Source organism: Mobula birostris, chromosome X (genome assembly GCF_030028105.1).
Source record: "Mobula birostris isolate sMobBir1 chromosome X, sMobBir1.hap1, whole genome shotgun sequence".
In the NCBI taxonomy this organism is placed as follows: Eukaryota; Metazoa; Chordata; class Chondrichthyes; order Myliobatiformes; family Myliobatidae; genus Mobula; species Mobula birostris.
Window position 1 is genome coordinate 73,318,656 of NC_092402.1, and position 27,989 is coordinate 73,346,644.

The window sequence follows — 27,989 nt, forward strand, 5'->3', positions numbered from 1 at the left end:
ACCTATGGCGTACATTTAACGCACAAGTATAAATTAGCCTTTAGCCATGTGTTTTCCGTGGGTTTCTTTGCAAGTTCCACCACTCAGACTAAAGTGGAGTGAACAAGATATTCTTTACCGAAAACACTCATTCTCAAACTACAGTAAACAGCTCTGCCTGGTAGATGCTCATGCCACCTTATACACTCAGTTCTTCAATATACACTCACACTTACAGGGATATGGTCTCAGAAAAGGAACCAATCAGTGATGACTAGGATGAGGACATATTTCTTTGCTCTAAAAGTCATAAATCTTTGGAATTTTTTATTACAGATAACTGTATGCCTATTATTTTAGTGTATTCAAAATAGAGATCCTCAGGTTTCTAGGAATATAAGGAATGAAGGGATATGGGGATCAATACAGGAAGTATCAAGATCAATTCAGAATAAGATCAGCCATGAATCATGGAGCAAGCTCAAAGCTACAAATGGTCCATTTTTGCTCCTGTTAGTCTGGTTATCTGGTGCTAGTTCTCCACTATTTAACCTATATGTCACCTTGTCTAACCACTGGGTATTGGTATTTGTGTGCATTAATATCTTATGTCAGTTTGCCAAATCCACAGCAATGTCTTATCTCAGTCTGTATTCCACATTCGTCTATTACTGCCTGCTCTGTGGTCTCTTTGTCTAACTACAGTTCATTGATGACTGAGAGATGGATATTTTGGTTTACATGTACTCTGGACTGTGGTGGAAGTGATAATAGTTACTGTCATAATGAATTATTCTTTCTCTCCACTTACAGAGGATGTCCATTGTTTCAATGCAGACTGCTACCCCCTTGCATTTGGAGTTTCTGCGATAGCTCTATTAGTGGCTTTAGGTAAGCTGGATCTATTTTCAGTGGGCACAGTGTAGAGCAGGTGAGGCAGGTCTGTCAATGCTTCCATATTTTCTTGCAACACAAAAGACAGCCAATCAGCCCATTGAGGCTATACTAGTCCATAGGCCAATCCATCCCCACACAAATTCTCCCTGTAATCTGCTCACCGCACACTCACAACAAACACACTACCCACCTCCCCTAGGAGTAACATACCCTGGCCAATTAACCTGCTAACTTGTAACATCTTTACGATGTTGGGGGTGTGTGTGGGGAGAGATCTGGCACACTGAATTACAGAGTAACATGCAAACCCCACACAGACAGCACCAGAAGTCAGGATTAAACCCAGGTCACTGGAGTTCTGGAGTAGCAGCTCTACAATTGTGCCACCTTTGTTAGAACAAAATACTAAAAGAAGAACTGATTATTTAGATTTATTTCCTGATTCTTGGCAAAGCATCAAGTAAACTGTTCAGCTGTCTGACTCTCCCTCAATATTGAATCTGGCTCCTCAACTCTTCCTCTTCAGCTTTCTTGATTGAAATGAAGGATTAACAAGCTGCTGATTGGCCTCTTGGTTCTCTCAAGCTTTCTTATCCTATTTGTAAATTCCCATCACTTGCAGCTCTTAATTCTTATAATCCCAATCTTGTGTTATGGGCCAAGACTCAAGACTCAAAGAGGAAGAGCACCCCTGTTGCATTCTGCTTTTTATTTGCCTTTCACATTAAGAGTGTCTGCTCTAAGTGAGCTGCACGCAGGGTTGGAGAGTCCACACTCTGCGATATGGGGAGTGGTGTGGAGTGAAGGTGAGGGCAGAGATGCTCCGGTTTCCAGCAGATGAAGATGTCTAAGCTGGCAGCAATGCAGTACTTGGACCTGCCCTCATGACACAGAATCATAGTACTACAGCATAGAAACAGACCCTTCAGCCCAACATATCCATGCTAACCAACTGTCAAAACATTCAGATATGGTCCAAGTGTGAAGAGAGAGACACTGAAGCGGGTTAACAGTTCACTGACTTTAATGAGAACTGTTGCAGAGTTTAAAGAAAAAGAAAAACGATAACTGCTAGTCCAACAGGGCCGTTAACTAAAACTCTCAAACTGAAAGTTAAATGCCAGCACTGTGGCTGGAAGTAATAACTAAGTACTAAATACTGCCTCTTTACAGTTTCAATCTATACAGCGTAAATGTTGCTGTGCTTTTGGTCAAGTCTTGACAAGACTAGAATGAAAAGAAGGGAGTTAAATATCACCATAATTAAACACTAGTTAGCTGGAATCTGCATACTCTCGAGCTCAATTGCCGAATCTGTTCTGCAGCCTGCCTGCACGGGTGCAGAGACATCACAACAGAGTCCTTGGTTGTGACACCAGTGTCTTTGCTATAGCTAGTCCTATTTGCCTGTGTTTGTCCCATATCCCTCTAAACTTTTTCTATTCATTTCAACTTGCCAAATGTCTTTTAGATGCAGTAATTGTACCTGTCACCACTTTCTCTAGCAGTTTTATACTGTATACCCATTACCCTCTGTGTGGAAAAGTTGCCCCTCAGGTCCCCTTTAAATATTTCTCCTCAAAAACAGTTTTAGACTCCCACTACCCCAGGGATTGACTGTGACCATCCACCTCATCTACACTATGACTTATAAACCTCTATAAGGTCACCTCTCAGCCTCTTTCACTCCAGGAAAAACAATCCAGGCTATTCAATCTCTCCTTATAACTCAAGTCCTACAGTCCTGGTAGCATCAGTGTGAATCCTTACAGTGCCCCCTCCAGCTTAATCATAACAGTTCCATTGTATGATGACCAGAACTGCACACAAAACTCCAATGTCATGTACAGCTGTATCTGTTGTATTCTTGCATTTATTTCCCTGCCCAATGAAGGCTAGAGTGTCATACACCTTCTTCACCACCCTGTCTACATGTGTCATCACTTTTAGGGAACCGTGTACCTGTATCTTTTGGTCCCTCTGTACATCAACACTCTCTAGGGCCCTGCTATGCACTGTGTCTGTCCTGGCTTGGTTTAACTTCCCAAAATACACCACTTTGCACTTAACTGAGTCAAATTCCACTTGCCATTTCATAGTCCATTTTCCCAGTTTATCTAGATCCTGTTGTAATGTTAGACAACTTCTGTTACTGTCGACTATATTGTTGTCTTTCGCAAGCAGTGCTGATCACGTCACCTACGTTGTCATCCAAATGGCAAATAACGGTGGATCCAGCACTAGCACTATTGGTTACAGGCCTTCAATCTCAAAAACAACTCCCCACTACCACCTCAAAGTTGCTGGTGAACGCAGCAGGCCAGGCAGCATCTCTAGGAAGAGGTACAGTCGACGTTTCAGGCCGAGACCCTTCGTCAGGACTAACTGAAATAAGAGCTAGTAAGAGATTTGAAAGTGGAAGGGGGAGGGGAAATAGACTCAGAGGCAAGAAGGAAAGTTGGAAAGCATAATGAAAATCTTACTGTCAGATGAAGTTCAAGAGCAATTTTGAATAAAGATGAAAAGTGATGAAAGTAAGTGAGAGGAAGCTGTTACAGAGGAGGAGATGAATCACCTAGACATAGAGTAATAGAACTATACACCATGGAAACAGGCCCTTCAGCCCAACTGGCCCATGCCATCCACGCTCCCATTTTCTGGCAATTGGCCCATAACCTTTGAAGCCTTTCCTATTTATACACATACCTGTCTAATTGTATTTTAAAAGTTGTTAATGTACGTGCCTCAACCACTCTTTCGGGTGGCTTGATCCATATCTGACCACCATTTGTCTGGAAAAAGTCACCCTTCAGCTTCCTGTTAAATCTATATGGAAATAAGAGGGCCATGTAGTGGTGTGAGGTTTCACATCTAATCCAGGGCTGAATTGGGCCTTAGTGGTCAAGTTCCGTTCAGTGTGAAGCTACCATTATATAATGATGTTATTAAATAACGACTGTCAGGAAACAGGACCAACGTTAGCATGGGACAAGGTACTGTGGCTTCTTGGGAGATGTAAGCGGCAGCATTGACTACTGTGTCAGTGGGAAGTGGAGAGGGAGAAATAAAGTGTTCTGTAATCATACTAAGTAACAGAGAATGAATCCTCTTTGATGCAAACTGTCCTGTTTTCCAGTGGTTTTTGGACTGGGCACTTTCAGTTACAAGATCTACCCACCAACTGGAAACATGTTCTGCAAAGTGGCCTCTGCCTCAAGAGTAAGTGATACACTGTGCACCTACACACAGCTTCCTGACCAGTGGAACAGGGAGCAAATTCAACAGGTTTAAAAACAGTCCATTCATTGTTAGTAAATTTCTGAAATGCTTTGGTAATGTAAATGTGCAGTGTGTTTCATATCGATGTTCTATTTTAGGAACCTTAGATCAGTCCTGGCCTAGATTCGTAGGGTTAAAATTTTCTTCAACTCTCTGTGTACCTGAGTCCTAAATAAAGAGAGAACAAGTTCTGTCATTGGGCACCAGCTTGCTGATCTGGTCCTATATCGGCAACCTAAACGATCAGTACCTCTAACGAAGGCACATGACAAGCCAGTGTATATTACAATCAGAATCAGAATCAGGTTTCTCATCACTGGCATGTGTTGTGAAATTGCTTCAGCATATTATTCTCCGTAACTTCCGCCACCTCCAACGGGATCCCACCACTAAGCACATCTTTCCCTCCCCCCCCCCTCTGCATTCCACAGGGATCGCTCCCTACACGACTCCCTTGTCCATTCGTCCCCCCATCCCTCCCCACTGATCTCCCTCCTGGCACTTATCCTTGTAAGCGGAACAAGTGCTACACATGCCCTTACACTTCCTCCCTTACCACCATTCCGGGGCCCAGACAGTCCTTCCAGGTGAGGCGACACTTCACCTGTGAGTCGGCTAGGGTGATATACTGCGTCTGGTGCTCCCGATGTGGCCTTCTATATATTGGCGAGACCCGACGCTGACTGGGAGATCGTTCCGCTGAACACCTATGCTCTGTCCTCCAGAGAAAACAGGATCTCCCGGTGGCCACACATTTTAATTCCACATCCCATTCCCATTCTGACATGTCTATCCACAGCCTCCTCTACTGTAAAGATGAAGCCACACTCAGGTTGGAGGAACAACACCTTGTATTCCGTCTGGGTAGCCTCCAACCTGATGGCATGAACATCGACTTCTCTAACTTCCGCTAAGGCCCCACCTCCCCCTCGTACCCCATCCGTTATTGATTTATTTATATACACACATTCTTTCTCTCTCTCTCTCCTTTTTCTCCCTCTGTCCCTCTCACTATACCCCTTGCCCATCCTCTGGGCTTCCCCCCTTCCACTTTTCTGTCTCCCTGGGCCTCCTGTCCCATGATCCTCTCATATCCCTTTTGCCAATCAACTGTCCAGCTCTTGGCTCCATCCCTCCCCCTCCTGTCTTCTCCTATCAATTCGGATCTCCCCCTCCCCCTCCTACTTTCAAATCCCTTACTAGCTCTTCTTTCAGTTAGTCCTGACGAAGGGTCTTGGCCTGAAACGTCGACTGTACCTCTTCCTAGAGATGCTGCCTGGCCTGCTGCATTCACCAGCAACTTTTATATGTGTTGCTTGTTATGCATTCAGACAGGATGCTTTCTATGGTTCATTGAAAAAAATTGATAAGTATTGGCATGGACATGCCAAATTTCTTGAGATTCCTGAGGAAGTAGAGTCGTTGGTGAGCTTTCTTGGCTGTGTTATCAATGTGGTTGTACTATTAGTATGTCCACATCTTGGAACTTGAAGCTTTCAACCGTCTCAACCTCAGTATTGTTGATGTAGAAATGAGCTTATACACCACTCTCTTTCTGAAGTCAATGACCTGCTTTTTTGTTTTGCTGACTTGATGGTTGTCATCATGACCCCATGTTACCAAACTCTCTTTCTCCTTCCTGTACTCTGACTCGTGTGTCATGAGTGTACAGGGAACAGGGTAGGCTGTTATGGACACAACCTTGTGAAGCACCAGTGTTTAGAATTATTGTGGCGGAGGTGTTGCTGCCTCTCCTTATTGATTGTGATCTGTTGGTCAGGAAGTTAAGGATCCAGTTGCAGTGGGAGGCATTAACTCCCAGTCTCAGGGTCTGGAGTTTGGTGATGAATTTGCCTGGAACTATAGTATTGAAAGTAGAACTGTAATCAATAAACAATAGTAAAACATGCATGACTTTGCTGTCCAGATGCTCCAGAGATGAGTGTAGGGACAGGCAGCTAGTGTCTGCCATGGTCCTATTTCAGCAGTAGGTGAATTGCAGTGATTTGAGGTTGTCTGGAAAGTTGAAGTTGATGCGTGCCATGTCCAGCCTCTCTAAGCACCTCACGGTGGTTTATGTCAGATCCTCTGGACCGTAGTCAGAGCCTCTGGGTGGTAGTCATTGATGAATTTCTACTGGGAATGATTGATGGACACTTTCAATGGAACTTTATTCTCTTTTTAACCGGTAATGACCTTTCATTGTCAGTAACTGAATGAAAAGTGTACTTTAAATAATAGTTTTGAAGGTGTTTTACTTGGTATCTGACTAGTGATGATCTCTTACTAGTCATATTTATATAATATTTATAAGAACCATATAGAAGCAGTGCTACTCTCTATCTAATCTGTCCTGAGCTTGCGCTGGGAGCGATTGAGTAGTCAGCATACAAGGAGCTTTACTCTGTATCTAACTGGATTTCTCAGTGTACAGTATATGGGAAGCCTTATGCTCTATCATTTGTAGCTGAGTGATTGTTTAGGCAGCATTGAAGGAGCTTTCCTCTGTACTAAGCCCTTGAAGAATTTGCTTCAATGGTGTTTTAATCATATGGTATCATAAACATATAGTCAACGTTAGAGCTTCATTTTGTCTTTGCTGTGCTGAAGTTGTGCATGGTGTGTGTTTGAATGGGTAGTGTGGAAACAGCTCTATATAGCTTGTGAAGCAGGATTATTCAAATAATGATAAAAACATGAGAAACAGAAGCAGGAGTAGGCCATTCAGCCCCTCTTTTGCCTGATCAGCATGAAATGACATCATGACTGATCATTGACCTCAGTGCCATTTTTCAGTGTCAACTCCACATCCTTGATTTCAAAAATTGTCTGAAAGGAAGTTTGTGTAAGTGAAACGTGTTTACCTTGTACTCGGAATGTAAGAATGGGCAATACTGTTCCATATTTAAACAGATTTAAACTAACACTGTGAGTGTTTGAAAGGGAAATATCAAAGAAACTTTACTCTGTCTGGGACCTCTGGTGAACTGGCACAAGGGGAGTGTAAGATAAGCTTGTCTAACCCATAATGCATGCACTAATAGTGACAGAAGACGGAGTTATACTGTGTAACTAACCCTCTCCGACTGTGAACTTTAAGGTCTTATGTAGGTGATGTGGAGTGAGCTCTAATCTATATTTTACACACATTGTTGATCCAGTTGATCCAATGTCCTTGATGAGCTCAAGACCACCTTCAATAAGCATGCTGTGAATCACATGCTGTACAATGGGTGTACAGTGGGATGAGCACCTATCTATTAGCTGTCTTTAGATTGGACGAATTATACCTGACTACTCAATGGACTAACCATGTGCTGTTTGGGTTATACAGAGTGCTCTCAAAAACAAGATCAAATGGTTGATGAATAAGAGGAAGGAGAAAGCTAAAGACCATTGGTTGGACTGGGCTGACCCAAGCTATGAGGTAGGTAACTTTGTGTACAGTAATGCCCTCTAGAATACCAGCAATATATATTGTGAAGGCAGCACTGGGAGGTATTTACACTGTTGCCATGAATGGTACTGTAGGGAACTTGGTGTAAAGTCAGTGTGTGTCACCAGCTGCATTGAATGATAGTTCTTTACACTCCTGGCTCAGATAAGCATTGGTAGAGCTATTTGGGACAGGTTCCTGCTCTCCTGGGGATCTCTATCTTTTGCAAACATCTTTTAAATTCTGCTGGGGGTGCAGAGGCTGATGGGAGAGACTGAAGAGGCAGAGGGGTGCAGGTCTGGTGCAGTATCACCCAGTGAACACCTTGCTATTAATTGTCCGTTACTTCTATTTGTATTAACTTTCTGTCCTGAATGTTCCCTTTGTGCTGAAGAGTTGGGCTCCTTGTGTTGCTGAATGCCTCACACCCTGCCTGAAAGTGGGTACTGAGTGAAAGTCAATCCCAGTCAATCTTGCAGATGTATTTGGTGATAACACTTCTCAACTTTTCAGTTTCCCAAAGGGATTGATGGAGGATAGGTGCCACAAAGTATTGCTCATAAACTCTGAATTTCATAGGCTCCAGGACACAGACGACAATTCAGTATGTCCATCAGGGACCATTTGTGGGTTAAGACATTAAACCAAAATCCTGCCTGTCCTCTTGCCAAGGATCCCAGGGCAGATGGGCTGAATGGACATCAGGGTGAATCTCCTGGAGTCACAGCCTATGTTTATCCTGCAAATAACAGTACTACCGAAGGTCTAGACATTACCACATGGCTGTTAAAGGGAACTTACTGAATTGGCTCCTGAGTTTCTGTGGATTTAGGACATGATGAGACAACAAAGGGCACAATCTAAATGCACAATCTGGTTGAAGAAAGTAAACATGTCGGTGCAGCGGGCCATTGGCTTTCATAATGAAAGGATTTGAGGACAGGAGTAGCAATGACTTACTGAAGGCAGGAGAATGGGGTTGAGAGGCATAATAAACCAGCCATGATGGAATGGTGAAGCAGACTCAGTGGGCCATACGGCTCAGTTCTTAGGAAAAGGGGAGAAAGTAGGTTCAGGGTCCTGAATTTGGATCGTCAGTATTGTTGGCGTCAAAGGGCTGAAACACATAATCAAAATCAGAATCATAATCACATTTAATATCACTGACATATGTTGTGAAATTTGTTTTGCGGCAGCAGTACAGAGCAATATATTAAAAAATTATATATACGAATACATACAAAGTAAATAAATTGAACAAAACAGTGAGGGGGTGTTGATAGGTTCATAGACTGTTCAGAAATCTGATGTTGTTCATAGACTGTTCAGAAATCTGATGTTGTTCTCCAAATGCTGAGTGTGGTTCTTCAGGCTCTGTACCTTCTTCCTGATGGCAATAATAAGAAGAGGGCATACCTGTACCCACTCCCATTTTCAGCATTTCTGTTTCTCCTGGATTGAACTGATTTGTAATACCCCATGGAAATAAATTACATCTTGTTCTAATTGCATTTCCTCATAAAAATATGGTATAATTTATGTTTTTCTTATGCATGCTATTTATATGATACTATGCACCTGTGATGCTGTTGTAGCTAAATCTTTCATTACACCTGTGCATATATGTACTTGTGCACATAACGATAAACCCGATTTTGACTTTGTATCGGTTGAAGCAATTATTTTTAACATTTTCTAATGGGGAGGTGGTAGTCAGGTTTTGAGGGAGAAAGGGAGGCAATGCCCCAATTCCAAAACATGGTAATTTGGTTGAAATGAGATACTGATATTACGTTTGTTGCTCAAATTTATTGTGTTTCAGAAAAAGATAATCAGCGATGCGAAGCGCCTGTACAACTTGTTGGCGTTATTCCTCTTGCTGCCAATGTACTGGGCCCTCTATGAGCAGCAGGGCTCACGGTGGACCCTTCAGGCCCAGGAGATGAATCGCAACGTGGGTTCGCTCGAACTGAAACCTGACCAATTACAGGTATGGCCACCTTAGATCTCTCAGTGGTGACAGGGCCAAGGGTGTAAGTTGATTGAAAGCACGGGGACAATGCTTTAAATGCTCTGACAGAGTGCTGACCTAATGCATCCCAGGACATTGCCTGGATGCTGTGGGGGGGGTGCAGTTTAGTGGGCTGTATAGATCAGATTTAGATTGCGTTATCAAAGGTCTAACACACAAATAGCGTGAGGGCATGAATCCAAGAGGACAAGAGACGCAGAGCCTCACATTAGCAGGCAATGGGCATGAGCTCCGGAGCTTAAGAGAGAGCGGCATGAACTCTTGAGTCAGAGGTCGAGTGTCATTCACCCCTGGAGGGTCAGAGTGAAACATGAACTTCAGGGATGTTGAGGAGTTTATTAGGGACCTGAAGAAAGCTTCGGAAATGTGCAGGCAGAACTGAAAGGGTGGGGGCTCTTAGAAGAATTTTGTAGGTGGACAACAGACAAAAGGGGAAAGTACATAAGGCAGATGATGTGAAGCAGAGTCAGACTTCCTTCTTGTGACTCTGAGTTTCCTGATTCACATCTATTAATCTGGACATCATGCCATTTGCCCTCTGACTATGGTTTAGTCAGACCATGATTTTGGGGTCCATGCCCCACTCTGTGGCTCTAGAGTTCACTTACTTCTTTGGGATTTTATCCCTCTCCCCAGGTCTATGGGTCTTATACCCTCTCCTTCTTACAACTGATTCACGCCTCTCCATCTTGATTTATATTTCTCTTTTATTTTCAGTGTATTTAGCTCATTCACTAACTATATCTATAGCTTTCACTAAAGTATGATTTAAAAAGGGGACGGGCTGGCTGTTTAACATTCAGGCTGAAGAGCTTTTCAGGATGAAATGGTGGAGTACTAGATAATAAAGGGAGGAGTGTTCTCAATGTTAGTTCAATAAATGACAGCTTTTTGATAGATTAGAAGGAAATACCACAGGAGGTTTTATGAGTTGAAAAGAGAATGGCATTTCTGAAGTACATTGGAGACTTCCAGAGAGTTGAGAGAAGTCGCAGAGAGAGGAGGGAAATTTGTGATATATGGGAAGTGACCAGTGTAGTGAAAGTGGGATATTTAATTACCCAAATCTAACTGGGATGTAATCAGTGGTATAAAAGGTATAGATGACATAGAATTCTTAAACTGCAGTGAAGTTTATATGCCAGTTTAGAGCAAGGTTGACAAGAGGAAGGTGGGTTTGGGGATTCAGTTTTCGAGAATGAAGTTGGGCAGCTGAGATGATGTTCATAAATCAGTTTAATTTAATATAGTTCGGGAAAGTGGCAGAGGATGAAGTAGGGTTAAGCAGGGATAGGGCAAGCATTTAAGAAAGTATTTAAAATTGAACTGAAGTAGCTCAGTGGCAGGCATATGAGGAGATTCGAGGAGCACAAGCTGAGTATTTCCACAAAGATACAGGGAGGGACAGCCAAATCTGGAGCCCCTGATCCATAAGGCCAAAAGGGGGTATGATAAGGTAGGAAAAGGAAGACAATAAGAACTTAGGACTACAAAAAGCCCCTGAAGCATCAGAATAAGACCATAAGATCATAAAATATAGAAGCAGATTTAGGCCATCGAGTCTGCTCTGCAATTTCATCATGGCTGATCCAGTTTTCCTCTCACACCCAGTCTCCTGCCTCCCCCCCCCCCCCATATCCCTTCATGCCCTGACCAGTCAAGAATCTATCAAGCTCTGCCTTAAGTATACATAAAGATTTGGCCTCCAAGCTGCCTGTGGCAAAGAATTCCACAGATTCACTGATCTCTGGCTAAAGAAATTCATCCTCATCTCAGTTCTAAAAGGGCACCCTTCTATTCTGAGGCTGCATCCTCTGGTCTTAGACTCTCTCAGCATAGGAAACATCCTCTTCACATCCACTCTGTCAAGGCCTTCCACCATTCAGCAAGTTTCAATGAGGTCACCCTCATTCTTCTGAATTGTAGTGAATACAGGCCCAGAGCTATCAAACACTCTTCATCTGACAAGTCATTCAATACTGGAATCATTTTCGTGAACCTCCTTTGAACACTCTGCAGTTTCAGCACATCCTTTCTAAGATAAACAGCCCAAACCTGCTCACAATACTCCAAGTGAGGCCTCACCAATGCTTTCTTAAGTCTCAACATTACATCCTTGCTTTTATGTTCTAGTGCATTTGTCTTTTTCACCACAGACTCAACCTACAAATTAGCCTTTAGAGAAACCTGCACAAGGACTCCCAAGTCCCTTTGTACCTCAGATTTTTGAATTTTCTCTCCATATAGAAAATAGTTAACCCTTTCATTTCTTCTACCAAAGTGGATGACCATACACATCTCAACATTGTATTCTATCTGCCACTTCTTTGCCCACTCTCCTAATCTGTCCAAGTCCTTCTGTAGACTCTCTTCTTCCTCAAAACTACCTTCCCCTCCACCTATCTTTGTATTGTCTGAAAACTTTGCAATAAAGCCATCAATTCTGTCATCCAAATCATTGACATATAACGTAGAAAGAATCGGTCCCAACACAGACCCCGGGGAACACCACTAGTTACCAGCAGCCAACCAGAAAAGGCTCCCTTCATTCCCACTCTTTACCTCCTGCCAATCAGCCACTGCTTTATCCATACTAGAATCTTTCCTTTAATACCATGGGCTCGTAGCTTGTGAAGAAGTCTCACGTGGCACTTTGCCTACATGGACTTCAGAAAGTTTTTTGACAACATCCCCTGTGGCTGGCTAATCAAAAAAAATTCATGGGATTCAAGGGAGATTGGAAAATTGGATCCAAGGTTAGTTCAGCAGCTTGAAGTAAAGGACCAATCTTGGTGGAAACTTTTGTAACTGGAAGGTTTCTACCAGTGGGAAGTCACAGGGCTCAATGCTTAATCTCTTGCTACTAGTTGTAGATATTATTGATACAGACTTAAACATTTCATCAAGGAATTGGTGTAGGAGGGAGGACATTGGATTTTTGGATCATTGGGCTCTCTTCCAGGGAAGGTGGGACCTATACAGGAGGGATGGTTTGCACCTGAACTGGAGGGGGAAACTAATAACCTGGCAGAAAGGTTTGTTAACGCTGCACGGTGGGGTTTACATAGAAACATAGAAACATAGAAAATAGGTGCAGGAGTAGGCCATTCGGCCCTTCGAGCCTGCACCGCCATTTATTATGATCATGGCTGATCATCCAACTCAGAACACCGCCCAGCCTTCCCTCCATACCCCCTGACCCCCGTAGCCACAAGGGCCATATCTAACTCCCTCTTAAATATAGCCAATGAACTGGCCTCAACTGTTTCCTGTGGCAGAGAATTCCACAGATTCACCACTCTCTGTGTGAAGAAGTTTTTCCTCATCTCGGTCCTAAAAGGCTTCCCCTCTATCCTCAAACTGTGACCCCTCATTCTGGACTTCCCCAACATCGGGAACAATCTTCCTGCATCTAGCCTGTCCAATCCCTTTAGGATCTTATACGTTTCAATCAGATCCCCCCTCAATCTTCTAAATTCCAACGAGTACAAGCCCAGTTCATCCAGTCTTTCTTCATATGAAAGTCCTGCCATCCCAGGAATCAATCTGGTTTAAACTAGGGTTGCAGGGAGATGGGAACCAGAGTGTCAGAACAGTTAGAGGAGAGGTTGTGGAGACAGATGTTGGCAAGACATCAGGCAAAGTCAGGAATCAAAAGGTTAAGCATGCTGCAACTAGTGTCCTGAGCTGCATATATTTCAATGCAAGAAATATTGTAGGAAAAGCAGATGAGCTTGGGGCACGGATCAACATCTGGGATTATGGCATTGTAGCCATCAGTGAAGCTTGCTTGCAGGAGAGGCAGGACTGGCAACTCGATATTCCGAGGTTCTTTTGCTTTAGACATGACAGTGGGAGGGATTAAAGGAGGAAGGGTGGCTTTACTAGTCAGGGAAAATGTCACAGCAGTGCTCAGTCAGGACAGATCGGAGAACTTGTTTAGTGAGGCATTATGGGTGAAACTGAGAAATAGGAAAGGTATGACCACGTTAATGGGGCTATATTACAGACCACCCAACAGTCCGAGGGATTTAGAGGAACAAATTTGTAGTGAGCTTGCAGAATTCTGCAAGAAATATAAGATTGTTATAGCAGGTGATTTTAACTTTCCCCATAGTGACTGGGACTCCCATACTGAAAAAGGGCTAGATGGGATAGAGCTTTTCAAATGTTTTCAGGAAAGTTTCCTTCATCAGTACATAGAAGTCCTAATGAGGGAGTGTGTGATACTGGATCTGCTATTAAGGAATGAGACAGGGCAAGTGACAGAAGGGCTGGAGAAAGCAACACACATCAAAGTTGCTGGTGAACGCAGCAGGCCAAGCAGCATCTGTAGGAAGAGGTGCAGTCGACGTTTCAGGCCAAGACCCTTCGTCAGGACTAACTGAAGGAAGAGTGAGTAAGGGATTTGAAAGTGGGAGGGGGAGGGGAGATCCAAAATGATAGGAGAAGACAGGAGGGGGAGGGATGGAGCCAAGAGCTGGACAGGTGATTGGCAAAGGGGATATAAGAGGATCATGGGACAGGAGACCCAGGGAGAAAGAAAAGAGGAAAAGGGGGGGGAACCCAGAGGATGGGCAAGGGGTATATTCAGAGGGACAGAGGGAGAAAAAGGAGAGTGAGAGAAAGAATGTGTGCATAAAAATAAGTAACAGATGGGGTATGAGGGGGAGGTGGGGCCTTAGCGGAAGTTAGAGAAGTCGATGTTCATGCCATCAGGTTGGAGGCTACCCAGACGGAATATAAGGTGTTGTTCCTCCAACCTGAGTGTGGCTTCATCTTTACAGTAGAGGAGGCCGTGGATAGACATGTCAGAATGGGAATGGGATGTGGAATTAAAATGTGTGGCCACTGGGAGATCCTGCTTTCTCTGGCGGACAGAGCGTAGATGTTCAGCAAAGCGGTTTCCCAGTCTGCGTCGGGTCTCGCCAATATATAAAAGGCCACATCGGGAGCACCGGACGCAGTATATCACCCCAGTCGACTCACAGGTGAAGTGAAGTGAAGGGCTGGAGAAAGGCCAATTTTGGTGGGATCAGAGAGGATCTGGCTAATGTAGATTGGGACAGGTTATTTTCTGGTAAAGGTGTACTTGGCAAGTGGGATGCCGTCAAAAGTGAAATTTTGAGAGTATAAAGCTTGTATGTGCCATTCAGGATAACAGGTAAAGACAACAGGTTTAGGGAACCTTGGTTTTCAAGAGATATTGAGACCCTGATTAAGAAAAAAAGGAGGTGCATAGCAGGTATAGGCAGGTAGGAACAAATGAGGTGCTTATGGAGTATAAGAAATGCAAATGAACACTTAAGGAAGAAATCAGGAGGGCTAAAAGAAAGCATGAGGTTGCCCTAGCAGACAAGATGAAGGAGAATCCTAAAGGATCCCACAGATGAGAGCAAAAGGATTGCAAGGGTCAAAATTGGTCCTCTGGAAGATCAGAATGATAATCTATGTGTGGAGCCCAAAGAGATGGGGGAGATCTTAAATGAATTTTTAGCATCTGTATTTACTCAGGAGATGGACACAGAGTCTACAGAAATGAGCCAAAGCGGCATCAACTTCCTGGTTTGCTGTCTTGAGACAAATCAGGGTGGATAAATCCCCAGGGCCTGACAAGGTGTTCTCTTGGACCTTGTGGGTGGCAAGTGCAGAAATTGCAGGGGCCCTAGCAGAGATATTTAAATCTCCTTAGTGACAGGTGAGCTATCAGAAGACTAGGGGTTAGCTAATGTTGTTCTGCTGTTTAAGAAAGGCTCTAAACATAAACCAGGAAATTGTAGGCCAGTGAGTCTGACATCAGTTGTGGGAAACTTGTTGGAAGGTATTTGGATAGACAGGGATTGATTAGGGACAGTCAACATGGCTTTGTTTGTGGTAGGTCGTGTCTTACTAATCTCATAGAGTTTTTTGAGGATGTTACCAGGAAAGTGGATGAAAGCAAGGCAGTGGAAGTCATCGACATGGACTTTAGCAAGGCACTTGATAAGGTCATTCATGGGAAGTTAGTCAATAAGGTTCAGTTGCTTGGCATTCAAGATGACGTAGTAAACTGGATTAGACACTTGCTTTGTGGGAGAAGCCAGAGAGTGGTAGTAGATAGTTGCCACTCTGACTGAAGGTCTGTGACTAGTGGAGTGCCGCAGGGATCGGTGCTGGGTCCTTTGTTGTTTGTCATCTATATCAACAATCTGGATAATAACGTGGTTAACTAGATCAGCAAATTTGCAGATGATACCAAGACTGGGAGTGTAGTGGACAGTGAGGAAGACTATCGGTGGGATCTAGAGAAGTTGGAAAAATGGGCTGAAAAGTGGCAGATGGAATTTAATGCAGAAAGTGCGAGGTTTTGCACTTAGATAGGACCAACCAGGGTAGGCCTTACACAGAGAACGATGGGGTGCTGAGGAGTGCAGTAGAACAAAGGGATCAACTTCATAAATCAAGGTTTTAAGTACAGAAGAAGGAATGCTATGTTGAAGTTGCATAGGACATTGGTAAGGTCTAATTTTAGAGTATGGTGTCCAGTTTTGGTTAACCACCCCCAGGAAAGATGTAAATAAGGTTGAATGAATACAGAGAAAATTTATAAGGATGTTACCAAGACTGGAGAAACTGAGTTATAAGGAAAGATTGAATAGGTTATGACTTTATTTCTTGGAATGTAGAAGATTGAGAGGAGATTTGATAGAGATATACATAATTATGAGGGGTATAGATAGGGTAAATGCAAGCAGGCTTTTTCCATTGAGGTTGGGTGGGACTACCACTACAGGCCATGGGTTAAGGGTGAAAGGTGAAAAGTTTAAGGGGAACATGAGGGGAAACTTCTTCACTCAGAGGGTGGTGAGAGTGTGGAATGAGCTGTCAGCGCAAGTGGTGCATGCAAGCTTGATTTCAACATTTAAGAAAAGTTTGAATAGATACAAGGATGTTAGGGTTATAGAGGGCTATGTTCCATAGGGACATGCAAGTCGATGGGAGTAGGCAGTTTAAATGGTTCAGCATGGACTGGATGGGCTGAAGGGCCTGTTTCTGTGCTGTACTTCTCTATGTCTCCATGTAATACAAATACTGGCAGTGTGGTTGACATAGAGAAGGTGAGCTCTCATCTGCAGGAAGATTTGCAATTGGAATTGAAAATGATTGGCTATAATAATGATAATTATAATAATAAACCTCTTCCGATTCCAGTTCTGAAGACTTAGATAGTCTGGTTGGTTGGGCAGAGAAGTGGAAAATGGAACTTAATGCAGAGGTAGATGAAGTAATGCATTTGGTAAGGTAGGGATTGTACAATAAGTGAATGATGTCGAGGAAGAGAGAGACCTTTGAGAGTACATTCATGGATACTTAGAAGTAGCAGAACAGATAATTACATGGTTTAAAAAGCATATAGGATCCTTTCTTTTATTAACCAGAGCATAAGAACTGTGAGGTTTTGCTGAGACAGTGTACAATGCTTCTAAGGCCAGAGCTCATTTATTGTAGACAGTTTTATTCACATCATGGGAAAGATGAAACTGCAATTCAGAGAGCATAATGGAGATAAAGTCGTACCGCACAGAAACAGGCTCTTCAGTGCAACTAATCAATGATTCCTATCCAAGCTTGGCTGATTTACCTGTTTGGCCCATATCTAAGGCAGATATGAGCTAACTGAAGACATACATTGTTGGAAGCGCTCAGTAGCTCAGGTAGCATCTGTGCAGAGAAAACCAGGTAATTATTTCAGGCCAATAACTTCTCTTCAGATTTCCAACATCTATAGCTTTTTCCTCCAGGTTAATGAGAACATTGCCCATTCTATAAAATGTTCGCTTCATGGAAAAATTGAATACGCTGGAGCTGTTTTCTCAGGAATAGAGGAGGCTTTGGCAAACAAATTGAAATGAGATGTATAAAGTTGTGAAGAGCCTAAACAGGGCTGTCCCATTTACTGTTTTCTTAGCACAAAGCAAAAAAAAAGGGGGCAGAGATTTAAAGTAATTAGTAGATGTAACAGTGGGAGGAGGAGAAATTTTGCTTAAAAAAAGTGTGGTGGGAATCTGAAACTCACGGCCTGAAAGGGTGAACAGCAGACTCAAAGGGAGGGGATGTCAACCAATCAAAGGGGGGAGGGAGAGGTGTGAACCTCTCATTGGGGGAGGGATGTGAACCCAGAAGTGAGTGGGAAAGTGACCTGATCCCCAGAGTCACAGTGAGCTGAGGTAAAGGCTTGGTTGGCAAGAGAAGAACATGGGCTTCATCACCCAGCCCTGGAGCTTCAACGTTCCCACAGTCTGCAGGGGTTATTCTGATTTACTTTGCACCCTTTACCTCCATGTTTCTACTCTGTTCTAGACCCTGAACGTACTCTTTGTGCTGTTGCTGTTGCCATTGTTTGAAGGAGTCATCTATCCTCTGTTTGAGAAGATAAGCTTACAATTTCAGTAAGAACCATTGGTCTATACTTCACCCTTCTTGTTACATATGCGCGGTGCAAGAATGACAATGGAGTAGTATTGTTTAACGTTTTTACTTGTAATGTTAGTAACAGTACACGCCGGACAGCTTACAGTGTGGAACTGACGAACTGGGCCTGCTGAGACAAAAAACGTGCACGCTAGAAAGCCTGCACCAAAAAGAGAAAGCCCTCCTTGCATAGGAGGCCCAATCGATTCATTGTGCTATCAAATGGCCGCATCCACACTCACCACATTCTCACAATCAGTATGATTTGACACATCCCTGCCCCCTGTCGATGAGAACCGCAGAGGAAGGGAGTAAGTGAGTAAACGGTGAAAAATGGTGAAATGTATATCCCTGCTTGGTACCATCAGCTGACCGGCATACCTTTGTAGAATGCTGCGGGGGTAGTGTGGTAGCTTCCCTCTGTGCTTTCCTGGTTAGCTAATGTTGAGGGCACTGGGCTGTAAGTTTCCTCTTCTCTTGATGTAGAGTCCATTGGTTCATCTGCTGGGACGCTGGCTTCATCAGCAGAGGGAACTGCTGTAGCTTCCCAGTGTCTCCCGCCAGTTCGCTAGCAATATAACCCAAATGTCACCTCGCAATTCGTCAGTCTGTCAGCTCAAGCTCACCTACTTGACCGTAACAAGCCGGACACAGCCAGTAGCCAGTTTTCTTCCTGTGAGATTCACATGTAGACTTTATCTCTGGTACCAAACATTCATGGCCTGACACTACTTGCCACAAATTTGCCAACTGAGGAGATCTGCTCTCTGCAGTTGATCAGGTTCTTCTACCTCTGAGCCCACCGCATATGGCACTGGATGGGCCTTGTAAAACATAGGCTGGCAGTTCTCCTTAAACTGGAACTTAGCTGCCGGACCATGCTGGTGCTCTTGTACAAGAGAATTCAATGCTGCTTCCCCCAACATGGTTGATGCAGGACAGCGCTTTCTAAACCTATTTCTGTTCAATGAAGGGCAAAAATAGGATGATGGTACAGACAAATGAGTGAGGAGCTGGTGCAGGGGGCAGGGGTTCAGATTTCTCGATCATTGGGACCTCTTATGGGGAAGGTGTGACCTGTACAAAAGGGATAGGCTACACCTGAACCTGAAGGAACCAAAATCCTTGTGGGCAGGTTTGCTGGAGGTGTTGGGGAGGGTTTGAACTAATTTGGCAAGTTGATGTGAACTGCAGTGATAGGGCTGAGGAGAGGGATGTTGGTTTACAAGCAGAGGTAGTGTATAGTAGTAGACCAAAAAGTAGTGGGTAGTTAGGGGATTTGGAATTTTTTAAACACCAACAGAAGGAAACTAAAAATAAACCATAGGGGATGGAAGATGAAATATAAAGGTAAGTTAGCCAAAAAGGTAAAAAAAACCAAAAGTGTTTTTCAGATATATGAATAGTAAAAGAGAGGTGAGAGTAGATATTGGACCACTGGAAAATGACACTGGCGAGATAGTAATGGAGACAAGGAAATGAGAGATGAACTGAATAACTATTTTGCATCAGTCTTTACTGTGGAAGACACTAGTAGTATGCCGGAAGTTCGAGAGTGTCAAGGGACAGAAATGAGTGTCATTGCGCTTACTAAGGAGAAGGTGCTTGGGAAATTGAAAGGTCTAAAGGTAGATAAGCCACCTGGACCTGATAGACTACATCCCAGAGTTTGGAAAGAGGTAACTGAAGAGATTGTGGAGGCATTAGTGATGATCTTTCAAGAACCAACAGATTCTGGCATTGTTCTGGAGGACTGGGAAATGGCAACTGTCACTCCACTCTTCAAGAAGGGAGGAAAGCAGAAAAAATGTAATTATAGGCCAGTTGGCCTGACTTCAGTGGTTGGGAAAGTGTTGGAGTCCTTTATTAAGGATGAGGTTTCAGGGTACTTGGAGGCACATGAAAAAATAGACCAAAGTCAGCATCATTTTCTAAGTGAAAATCTTGCCTGACGAATCTGTTAGAATTCCTTGAGGAAGTAATAAGCAGGATAGACAAAGGAGAATTAATGGATGTTGTGTACTTGGATTTTCAGAAGGCCTCTGACAAGATGCCACACATGAGGCTGCGAAACAAGAGAAGAACCCAGGGTACTACAGGAAAGATACTGGCATGGATAGAGTACTGGCTGATTGGGTGGAGGCAAAGGTGGAATTAAAGGGAACTTCTTGTGTTGCCTGCCGGTGACTAGTGGTGTTCCACAGGGGCCTGTGTTGGGACTGCTTCTTTTTATGTTCTATGTCAGTGACTTAGATAATGGAATTGATGGCTTTGTGGCCAAGTTTGCAGCGATATGAAGGTAGGTGGAGGGACAGGTAATGTTCAGGAAGCATAGAGGCTGCAGAAGGACTTGAACAAATTCAGAGAACGGGTAAAGAAGTGGCAGATGGAATACAGTGTCAGGAAGTGTATGATCATGCACTTTGGTAGAAGGAAAAAAAGCATAGACTAGTTTCTAATCAGGGAGAAAATTCCAAAGTCTGAGGTGCAAAGGGACTTAGGAGTCCTTGTGCAGGATTCCCTAAAGATTAATTTACAGATTGAGTCTGTGGTGAGGAAGGCAAATGCAATGTTAGTGTTCATTTCGAGAGGACTAGAATATAAAAGCAAGGATGTAATGCTGAGATTTTATAAAGCGCTGGCGAGGCCTTACTTGGAGTATTGTAAGCAGTTTTGGGCTCCTTATTTAAGAAAGGATGTGCTGACATTGGAGAGGTTTGAGAGGAGGTTCACAAGAATGATTCCAGGATTCAAATGCTTATCATATGAGCAGCAATTGAAGACTCTGGGCCTGTACTCACTGGAATTTAGAAGAATGGGGGGAGGGATCTCATTGAAATCTATGGAATGTTGAAAAGCCCAGATAGAGTGGATGTGAAGAAGATGTTTCCTTTGGTGGTGAATCTAGGACCAGAGGGCACAGCCTCAAAATAAAGGGATGTCCACTCAGAACACAGATGAGGAGAAATTTCTTTAACCAGAGGGGGTGAGTCTGTGGAATTTGATGCACAGGCGGCTGTGGAGTCCAGGTCATTGGATGTATTTAAGGCGGAGGTTGATAGGCTCTTGATTAGTCAAGGCGTAAAAGGTTATGTGGAGCAGGGAGGAGAATGGTTGAGAGGGAAATGGATCAGCCATGATGAAATAGAGGAGTATTTGGAGGAACCAAATGGCTTAATTTTGCTCCTATGACTTGTAGTCTTAAATTTGGCTCTTTACCTCCCCTGATCACATTCATGGATAAGTGAAATAAGTTCACTTGGTGAACCACTTCTGGCATAAAGACACCATGCACATCCACACTTTCTCCAGTGTAGCTACAGAACACAGAGTTTGGCCATCATAATTTTGGAATCTGGTGTAAGGATAATTAGCTTAGCAAGATGCAGTTGATCCCCATGTCAAGCTCAGATTTCATGGGCTGGTGGTCCACTGTGAGTGTAACCAAGTAAGAGACTGGTTTTGGTGGGCCATGTCATGGGTTTGGAAACTCTTCACTCTGGCCATCCCCTTGTTCAGAGTTGATTGAATTCTGCCGGTTTCTCATGGTGCATTGCTCAGTGAAGGACGCCTTCTCGAGGTGCCTGACCTGACTGAACTTGCAGACTGTCTTTTGATGTTTGCAATCAGACCATTGGGCATGACTTTCCCCACAGTGATGGCATCTCTGTGGAGACTTGCATGACCTCTGTGCAGACTGTAGGCTGCGGGTCGGTATCCGCTGGCAAGCACTGACGCTTTCGGAAGGGCGCTGAATCTGTGTAAGACCTCTCTTGACTGCCTCCCGGTGGCAGGCTGTGGAGCATGCCTTGTCGCAGGACAAATCATGCTTTTCAGACAGGAAGCTCTACTGTGTCCTCGCATCATGGACTCCAACTATTAGCGCTTGGATAAGCATCACATCTTTGAATATACTCAGTGGATATCTTTGTACTTGCATTCCTGCGCCACTAGGGCCAGTCTTGTGATGAAATTATCTACGTTCTTATCAGGGGTCTGTCGTAGCTGTGACAACCTGAAGCATGCTGTAAGAATATTGTCCTGCATCCCCAGACGTTGCCCAAGGCCTCAAATGCATCTGTCAGTTCAGATTCATTCTGTAGGTGGAGAGCATTAAAATATTTCTGCCCGAGTTCTCCCAAGTGCATGCAGTGCAGCTTGAGTTTCATTGTCTCCTCCAGCTTTGCTGCTGGTGTTAAAAAATGGTTGGAGCTCAAAGTAGTCCAGGAAGGTCATCTTCCATTGCAGTCAGGTTCCAGGGGTGCAGCCCAAAATGGATTGGGCATTTGGAGTAGAGGGTCCAGTCTTGTTTTGATCCTCCTTGCCCAATGTTATGTCTGCACGTCGCAAGAATAACAATGGAGTTGTATAATTAAATGTTTTTACTGTTAGTAACAGTACACACTGGGCAACTTACAGTGTGGGAATGCTGAACCAAGTCCGCCAAGACGAAATGCATGCGCACTTGAAAGCTTGCGCCCAAAATAGATCACCATCTGACATGTAGGAGACCCATTCAATTCACCGTGCGATCAATCAATCGGCCGCATGCACACTCGTCACATTCTCGGAATTGATCTGATGCAGTACTGTTCTCACAGCCGAAGGGACTCTCTCAAGGAATGATCATCCCTTCTGAATGTGTAGCTTCCATCTCTCCTGATTCTTAGGCTTCTTTTGGAAACTCAGTTAGATGAGGCACACACTCTTCCTGTAATCCCTCGTCACTGGTTTCACGGTTCCTATAATGTGTTCTAAGGATGAATCTCTCCATCATTGGGGTTTTGTTTGTAAGGTTTTGTCTGTAAATGAGATATTGAGGGAGCGACTCATTCTAACTGGTGTGACAATGTTAATAAATTGCGTTCAAAACAGTTTCCTAGAACAATAGAATGTGGATTACTGGTTCCACCCTCTCCAGCCATCTCACCCCACCACTCTCTCCCCACTTTCTCCCATGCCTCAATCCATGGATTATTCCTCCTGAGTTACCAGACCCCTACCCCCAGGCGATAGGCCATTCTTTTTCAGCCACTATCACGAATCCGATGCCCAGCTCTGAATGGGCAGCTGATTCTCCAACACCATGTTCCTCTCAACCTGTGAATGTTAGGACCACCTCCTCTCGCCACTTTGTCCTCCGAACAATTTCAGATGAATGAACACTTTTCACCTTCTGAGGGACAATTAGGAATTGACAATAAATGCTCAGATTGCTGAAAATAGGTATAAACCATCCAAACAATGCTGGAGACATCACTGACCGTCAGTGATGAGCTGAGCTGAGAAGCGGAGTACAACCTGGAAAAGTGTGGAGTGATTCACTTTGGAAGGTCGAATGTGAAAGCAGAATGCAGGATTACCGGCAGGATTCTTAGCCGTGTGGAGGAACTGAGCGGTTATGGGATCACACCCATAGATCCCTCAAACTTGTCGCACTTTTGGTGTGTTGTTCTTCATTAGTCAGGGGACAGAGTTCAAGAACTGCAGGGTAATGTTGCAGCCCTATAAAACCCTGGTTAGACCACACTTGGAGTCTTGTGTTCAGTTCTGGCTAGTCATAGAGTCATAGGAAAATGCAGCACAGAAACAGGCCCTTGGCCCATCTAGTCTATGCCAAACTAGTTAAACTACCTACTCCCATCAAACAGCACTGGGTCCATAGCCCTTCATACCCCTACCATCCATGTACCCATCCCAACTTTACTTAAATGTTGAAATGGAGCTCACATGCACCACTTACGCTGGCAGCTTGTCCCACGCTCTCATGACACTCTGAGTGAAGAAGTTTCCCCTCATGTTCCCCTTTCACCCTTAACCCATGACCTCTGGTTGTAGTCCCACCCAATCTCAGTGGAAAAAGCCTGCTTGTATTTACCCATCTATATCCCTCATAATTTTGTATACCTCTATCAATTATCCTCTCAGTCTTCTGTGTTCCAAGGAATACAGTCCTAACCTATTCAATCTTTCCTGGTAACTTAAGTCCTTTAGACCCAGCAACGTCCTTGTAAATTTTCTCTATACTCTTAAACATTATTTACATTTTTCCTGTAGGTAGGTGACCAGAACTGCAGACAATACTCTAAATTAGGCCTCACCAGTGTCTCATTGAAGGAAGGATATGGAATCTTTAGAGAGGGTGCAGAGGAGATTCACCAGGATGCTGTCTGGATTAGAGAGCGTGTCTTATGAGGATTGATTGAGCAAGCTAGGGGTTTCCTCTTTGGAGCAAAGGGTGGTGTGAGGTAACTTGATAGAGGTATATAAGACAATAAGAGGCATAGATCAAGTGGAGAGCCAGCACTTTTTTTTTCAGTGAAAATACCTAATATGAGAGGGAATAATTTTAAGGTGATTGGAGGAAAATATAGGTGGGATATCAGGGATACATTTTTTACACAGAGGTGTGAGTATTTGAACACGTTGTTAGAGGTGGTGAAGGCAGATACATTAGAAACATTTAAGAGACTCTTAGATAGGCACATAGATGAAAGAAAATGGAGGGCTATGTGGGAGGGAAGGGTTAGTGTTATATTGGAGTACGTTAAAAGGGTTGTTACAATCTTGTGGGCTGAAGGGCCTGTACTGTGGTTTATTGTTCTATGTTGTAAAACATTAGTGCCTTTGGCTGTTTTCCTTCAGCACCATGTTCCCCAGCAACTGTGGTGTTGTAATATGAAGGATCACCCCTAGATATTCTGGGCAATATAATTGGCTTTAGATGGCATTATCTTGCTGCGAGTGAGAGAAGTTGGTTAGCAGACTGATGGCTGTAAGGGTATCATTGACTGCCAATGCAGGGAGGGCAGGAGATTCATCCTTCTCTATGGTGCCTTGCTGCTGCTCCAAGGGGAGGCATAACGTGACCTAGCAATCTTCCACAGAGCAACTTGGAAGGGTGCGTGGTGCTCAGCTCCTTCCAGAACTGGAGTCCTGGACAATGATGGCAGTGATCTGGAGTATGATGGCAGAAACCAGGGCCTTCTTTGTACCTCACTTGCATTGTCATGAACTTCCAGCCAGTTGAGCTAAATGATGGTTGGGTCCATGAATGTGGAGACTGACTGACTACCATCTCCACCTTGGAAAATGGGAGCTTCTGATTCTGCGCAAATGCATGACATTTGGAACTTGGCTTTCCTATGCCGGTAGACACCACGTTCAGGCTTTCTGATCTTGACGTGCATGTTCAGATCTTGACATGCATGTTCATCAGCTTGGAAGGGTGTGTGGTACTCAGCTCTTTCCAGTACTGGAGTCCTGGACAATGATGGCAGTGATCTGGAGTATGATGGCAGAAACCAGGGCCTTCTTTGTACCTCACTTGCATTGTCTGGTACAAATATCTGGCCCATCTGGGTATTCAAGAATGGAACTGGTGCCGTGCCTACTGGGTTTCCTGTTGTTTGGATGAGAATGTTCGAGGTATGATCACTAAGTTCTCAGATGACACCAAAATTGGTGGTGTAATGGAAAGTGAAAGTGAAAGATGTTTCCTATGGTTACAACAGAATCAGGATCAACTGGAAAAGTGGGCCAAGAAATAGATTATGGAATCTAAGCCAGACAAGTGTGAAGTGTTAGATTTTGGGAAATTGAAGCAGGGCAAGATACAGTGAGTGCTCGGGCCCTGAGGAGTGTTGCTGATCGGAGAATCTTGGGGGTACAAGCACATACTCCCTTGAAAGTAGCAACACAGGTAGACAGGGTGGTGACAAGCTTGCCTTCATTGATTAGCAGCATCATGTTAAAGCTGTTAGATCCCACTTGGAGTATTGCATTCAATTCTGACTGCATGACCACAAGAAAGATGTGATTAAACTAGAGAGGGTACAGGAAAGGTTTGCATGGATGTTGCCAGGACTGGAGCCTTTGAGTCATAAGGAGAGATTGGACAGGTTGGGGACTGTTTTCTCTCGAGCAAAGGAGTCTGAGGGGTGAAATGATAGAGGTTAAAAAAATTATGAGGGGCGTGGATAAGGTGAATGGTCACAATCTTTGTCCCACGGTAAGGAAGTCTAAAATTAGAGGGATCAGATTTAAGGCGAGAGGGGAAAGGTTTAAAAGGTGTCTGAGGAGCAAGTTTCTCCACATAGAAGATGGTGGGTACATGGAACAAGCTGTCAGGGGAAATGATTAAGGCAGGTACAATAATAATGTTTGAAAGATATTTGGACAGGTTCATGAATAGGAAAGGCTTAGAGGGATATGGACCAAACACATCTTTGATAGGATGATAGGCACCTTGGTCAGCATGGCTAGATTGGGTCAAACGGCTTGTTTCTGTATTGTATAATTCTATGAATTTGTGAATCTAACAGGGTGTTGGTCCTTCCCCTCTGGAGAACTGGTCACACCGCATCCTTTCTCCACCTCTCCACTCCCCCTCCCTCCACCCACCTCCCATAGTCTACTTATGACTCATCACATCTAGACTATCCCTCATGTTGATGAAAGGCTAATAGCTATGAATTCCTTCCTCATTTTCATGTCCTTTGGCTAGGATGGGATTTCAACAATATACAGAAAATTCTATGGTGTGGCCATCATGGGGGAAGGCACATTCAATCTATTTGAAACTGACATTAATATTTGAATGTATGAGATATGGGATGTGCGAAAACCACTCCCACCATTCACTAAGTTAACAGTCCTGCTGAAACATTCTCTCTACCCTTCCTAAGACCTTGATGTTCTATCTTCCCACTATCTCTTACTCTACTTCTGAACTTTCTCTCTCTCTCCCTCTTTCTCTCACTTTTCTTTTCTACCTGGTCCTAATACTTATTTTCTCTCTTCCTGTCTTTCTTTCTTTGATTCAGATATTTACTTCTCTCTCTCTCTCTCTCTCTTTCTCTCTTTCTCCCCTTCTCCCCCCCCCCCCCCCCTTCATTCCCTCTGGTTCTGATACTTATTTTTCTCCTTCACTCCTCTCTCCGATTTTTATGCTTCTTTCTTCCACTCTTCTAAAAATTCCCTATTTCTCTTGCTTCTAGTATTTCAGTCTTTTGCTTTCTTTCTCTGAAGTTCCATCATTTATTTCTCTTTCCATGACTAGTTTTCTCTCTCTATTTCGCTGTTCAGCTATGTCTCTCTCTTTCTCACTGGGACTAATAATCATCTCTTTATTTCTGCTGCCCAGTTCTCTCTCTCTCTCTCTCTCTCTCTCTCTATCTTTCCCTTTCTCTTTTCTCTGTCTCTCTCTTTCTCCTTCTCTCTCATTCACTCTGTTTCCTTTGTTTATCCTGTTTACCCCTCTCTGCTTCTGGTTTTTAACCCTCTCTGGTTTGCTGTCATTTTACAGCCCAGTTGCAAGGATGTCTATTGGTCTGTTTGGAGCTGTTGTTGCATTCTTGATCGCTGGGATTGTCCAGTTGCAAATTCAGGTGAGGCAAGGAAGCAGGAAGCTACTGCTCAGCTTCTAACTTTCACTTCTGAATTTTTTGGTTTGGATGGGAAATATGGGGATGGGGATGGGAAAGATGGGGATGGGGTTGGGAAGGATGGCGGTGAGCTGCAGAGGCATCTCTCAGCAGAGAGGAGAGACTTTAACCTTTTTGAGAAATTCTGATCTTTGGATTTCTTTCACAGAAGTGGCAGGTTCTACCTCAGCCAGACGGTGTGACAAATCTGAAAATTTATAATGGAGCGTTTTGTAAACTTAACGTTGATTTTTTGGAAAATCATTTTGTGATGGATCAACACATGGTAAGAATGATTTACATTGTAGCTTCCTGTACAATCACTTGAGATAATTTACAAGGAACCATATGTACTGACTGTGATTTGGAAAGGACGGCCTGATAGGATGTTGGGAATGGAGTTGATGGGAATCATGCTATGCTCTATACAACCTAATTCCTCTCACCCAACCATCATATTCCACTCCTTCCTCACCTTGTCTTTGTGCAG

The 27,989-nt window shown here is 43.8% G+C and overlaps 1 protein-coding gene across 3 annotated transcripts in view; it reads left to right on the plus strand.

The window, feature by feature from the left end:
• LOC140191719 (solute carrier family 15 member 1-like) overlaps positions 1–27,989 on the plus strand; it is a 152,194-nt gene that overhangs the window by 109,434 nt on the left and 14,771 nt on the right. For all 3 annotated transcript variants that reach the window (XM_072249394.1, XM_072249395.1, XM_072249396.1), the window contains 7 exons: positions 793–870; positions 4,013–4,095; positions 7,490–7,582; positions 9,414–9,581; positions 17,964–18,052; positions 27,382–27,463; positions 27,669–27,785. In XM_072249394.1, the coding sequence (XP_072105495.1) occupies positions 793–870; positions 4,013–4,095; positions 7,490–7,582; positions 9,414–9,581; positions 17,964–18,052; positions 27,382–27,463; positions 27,669–27,785 (710 nt within the window). The remainder of the gene's footprint in view (positions 1–792; positions 871–4,012; positions 4,096–7,489; positions 7,583–9,413; positions 9,582–17,963; positions 18,053–27,381; positions 27,464–27,668; positions 27,786–27,989) is intronic.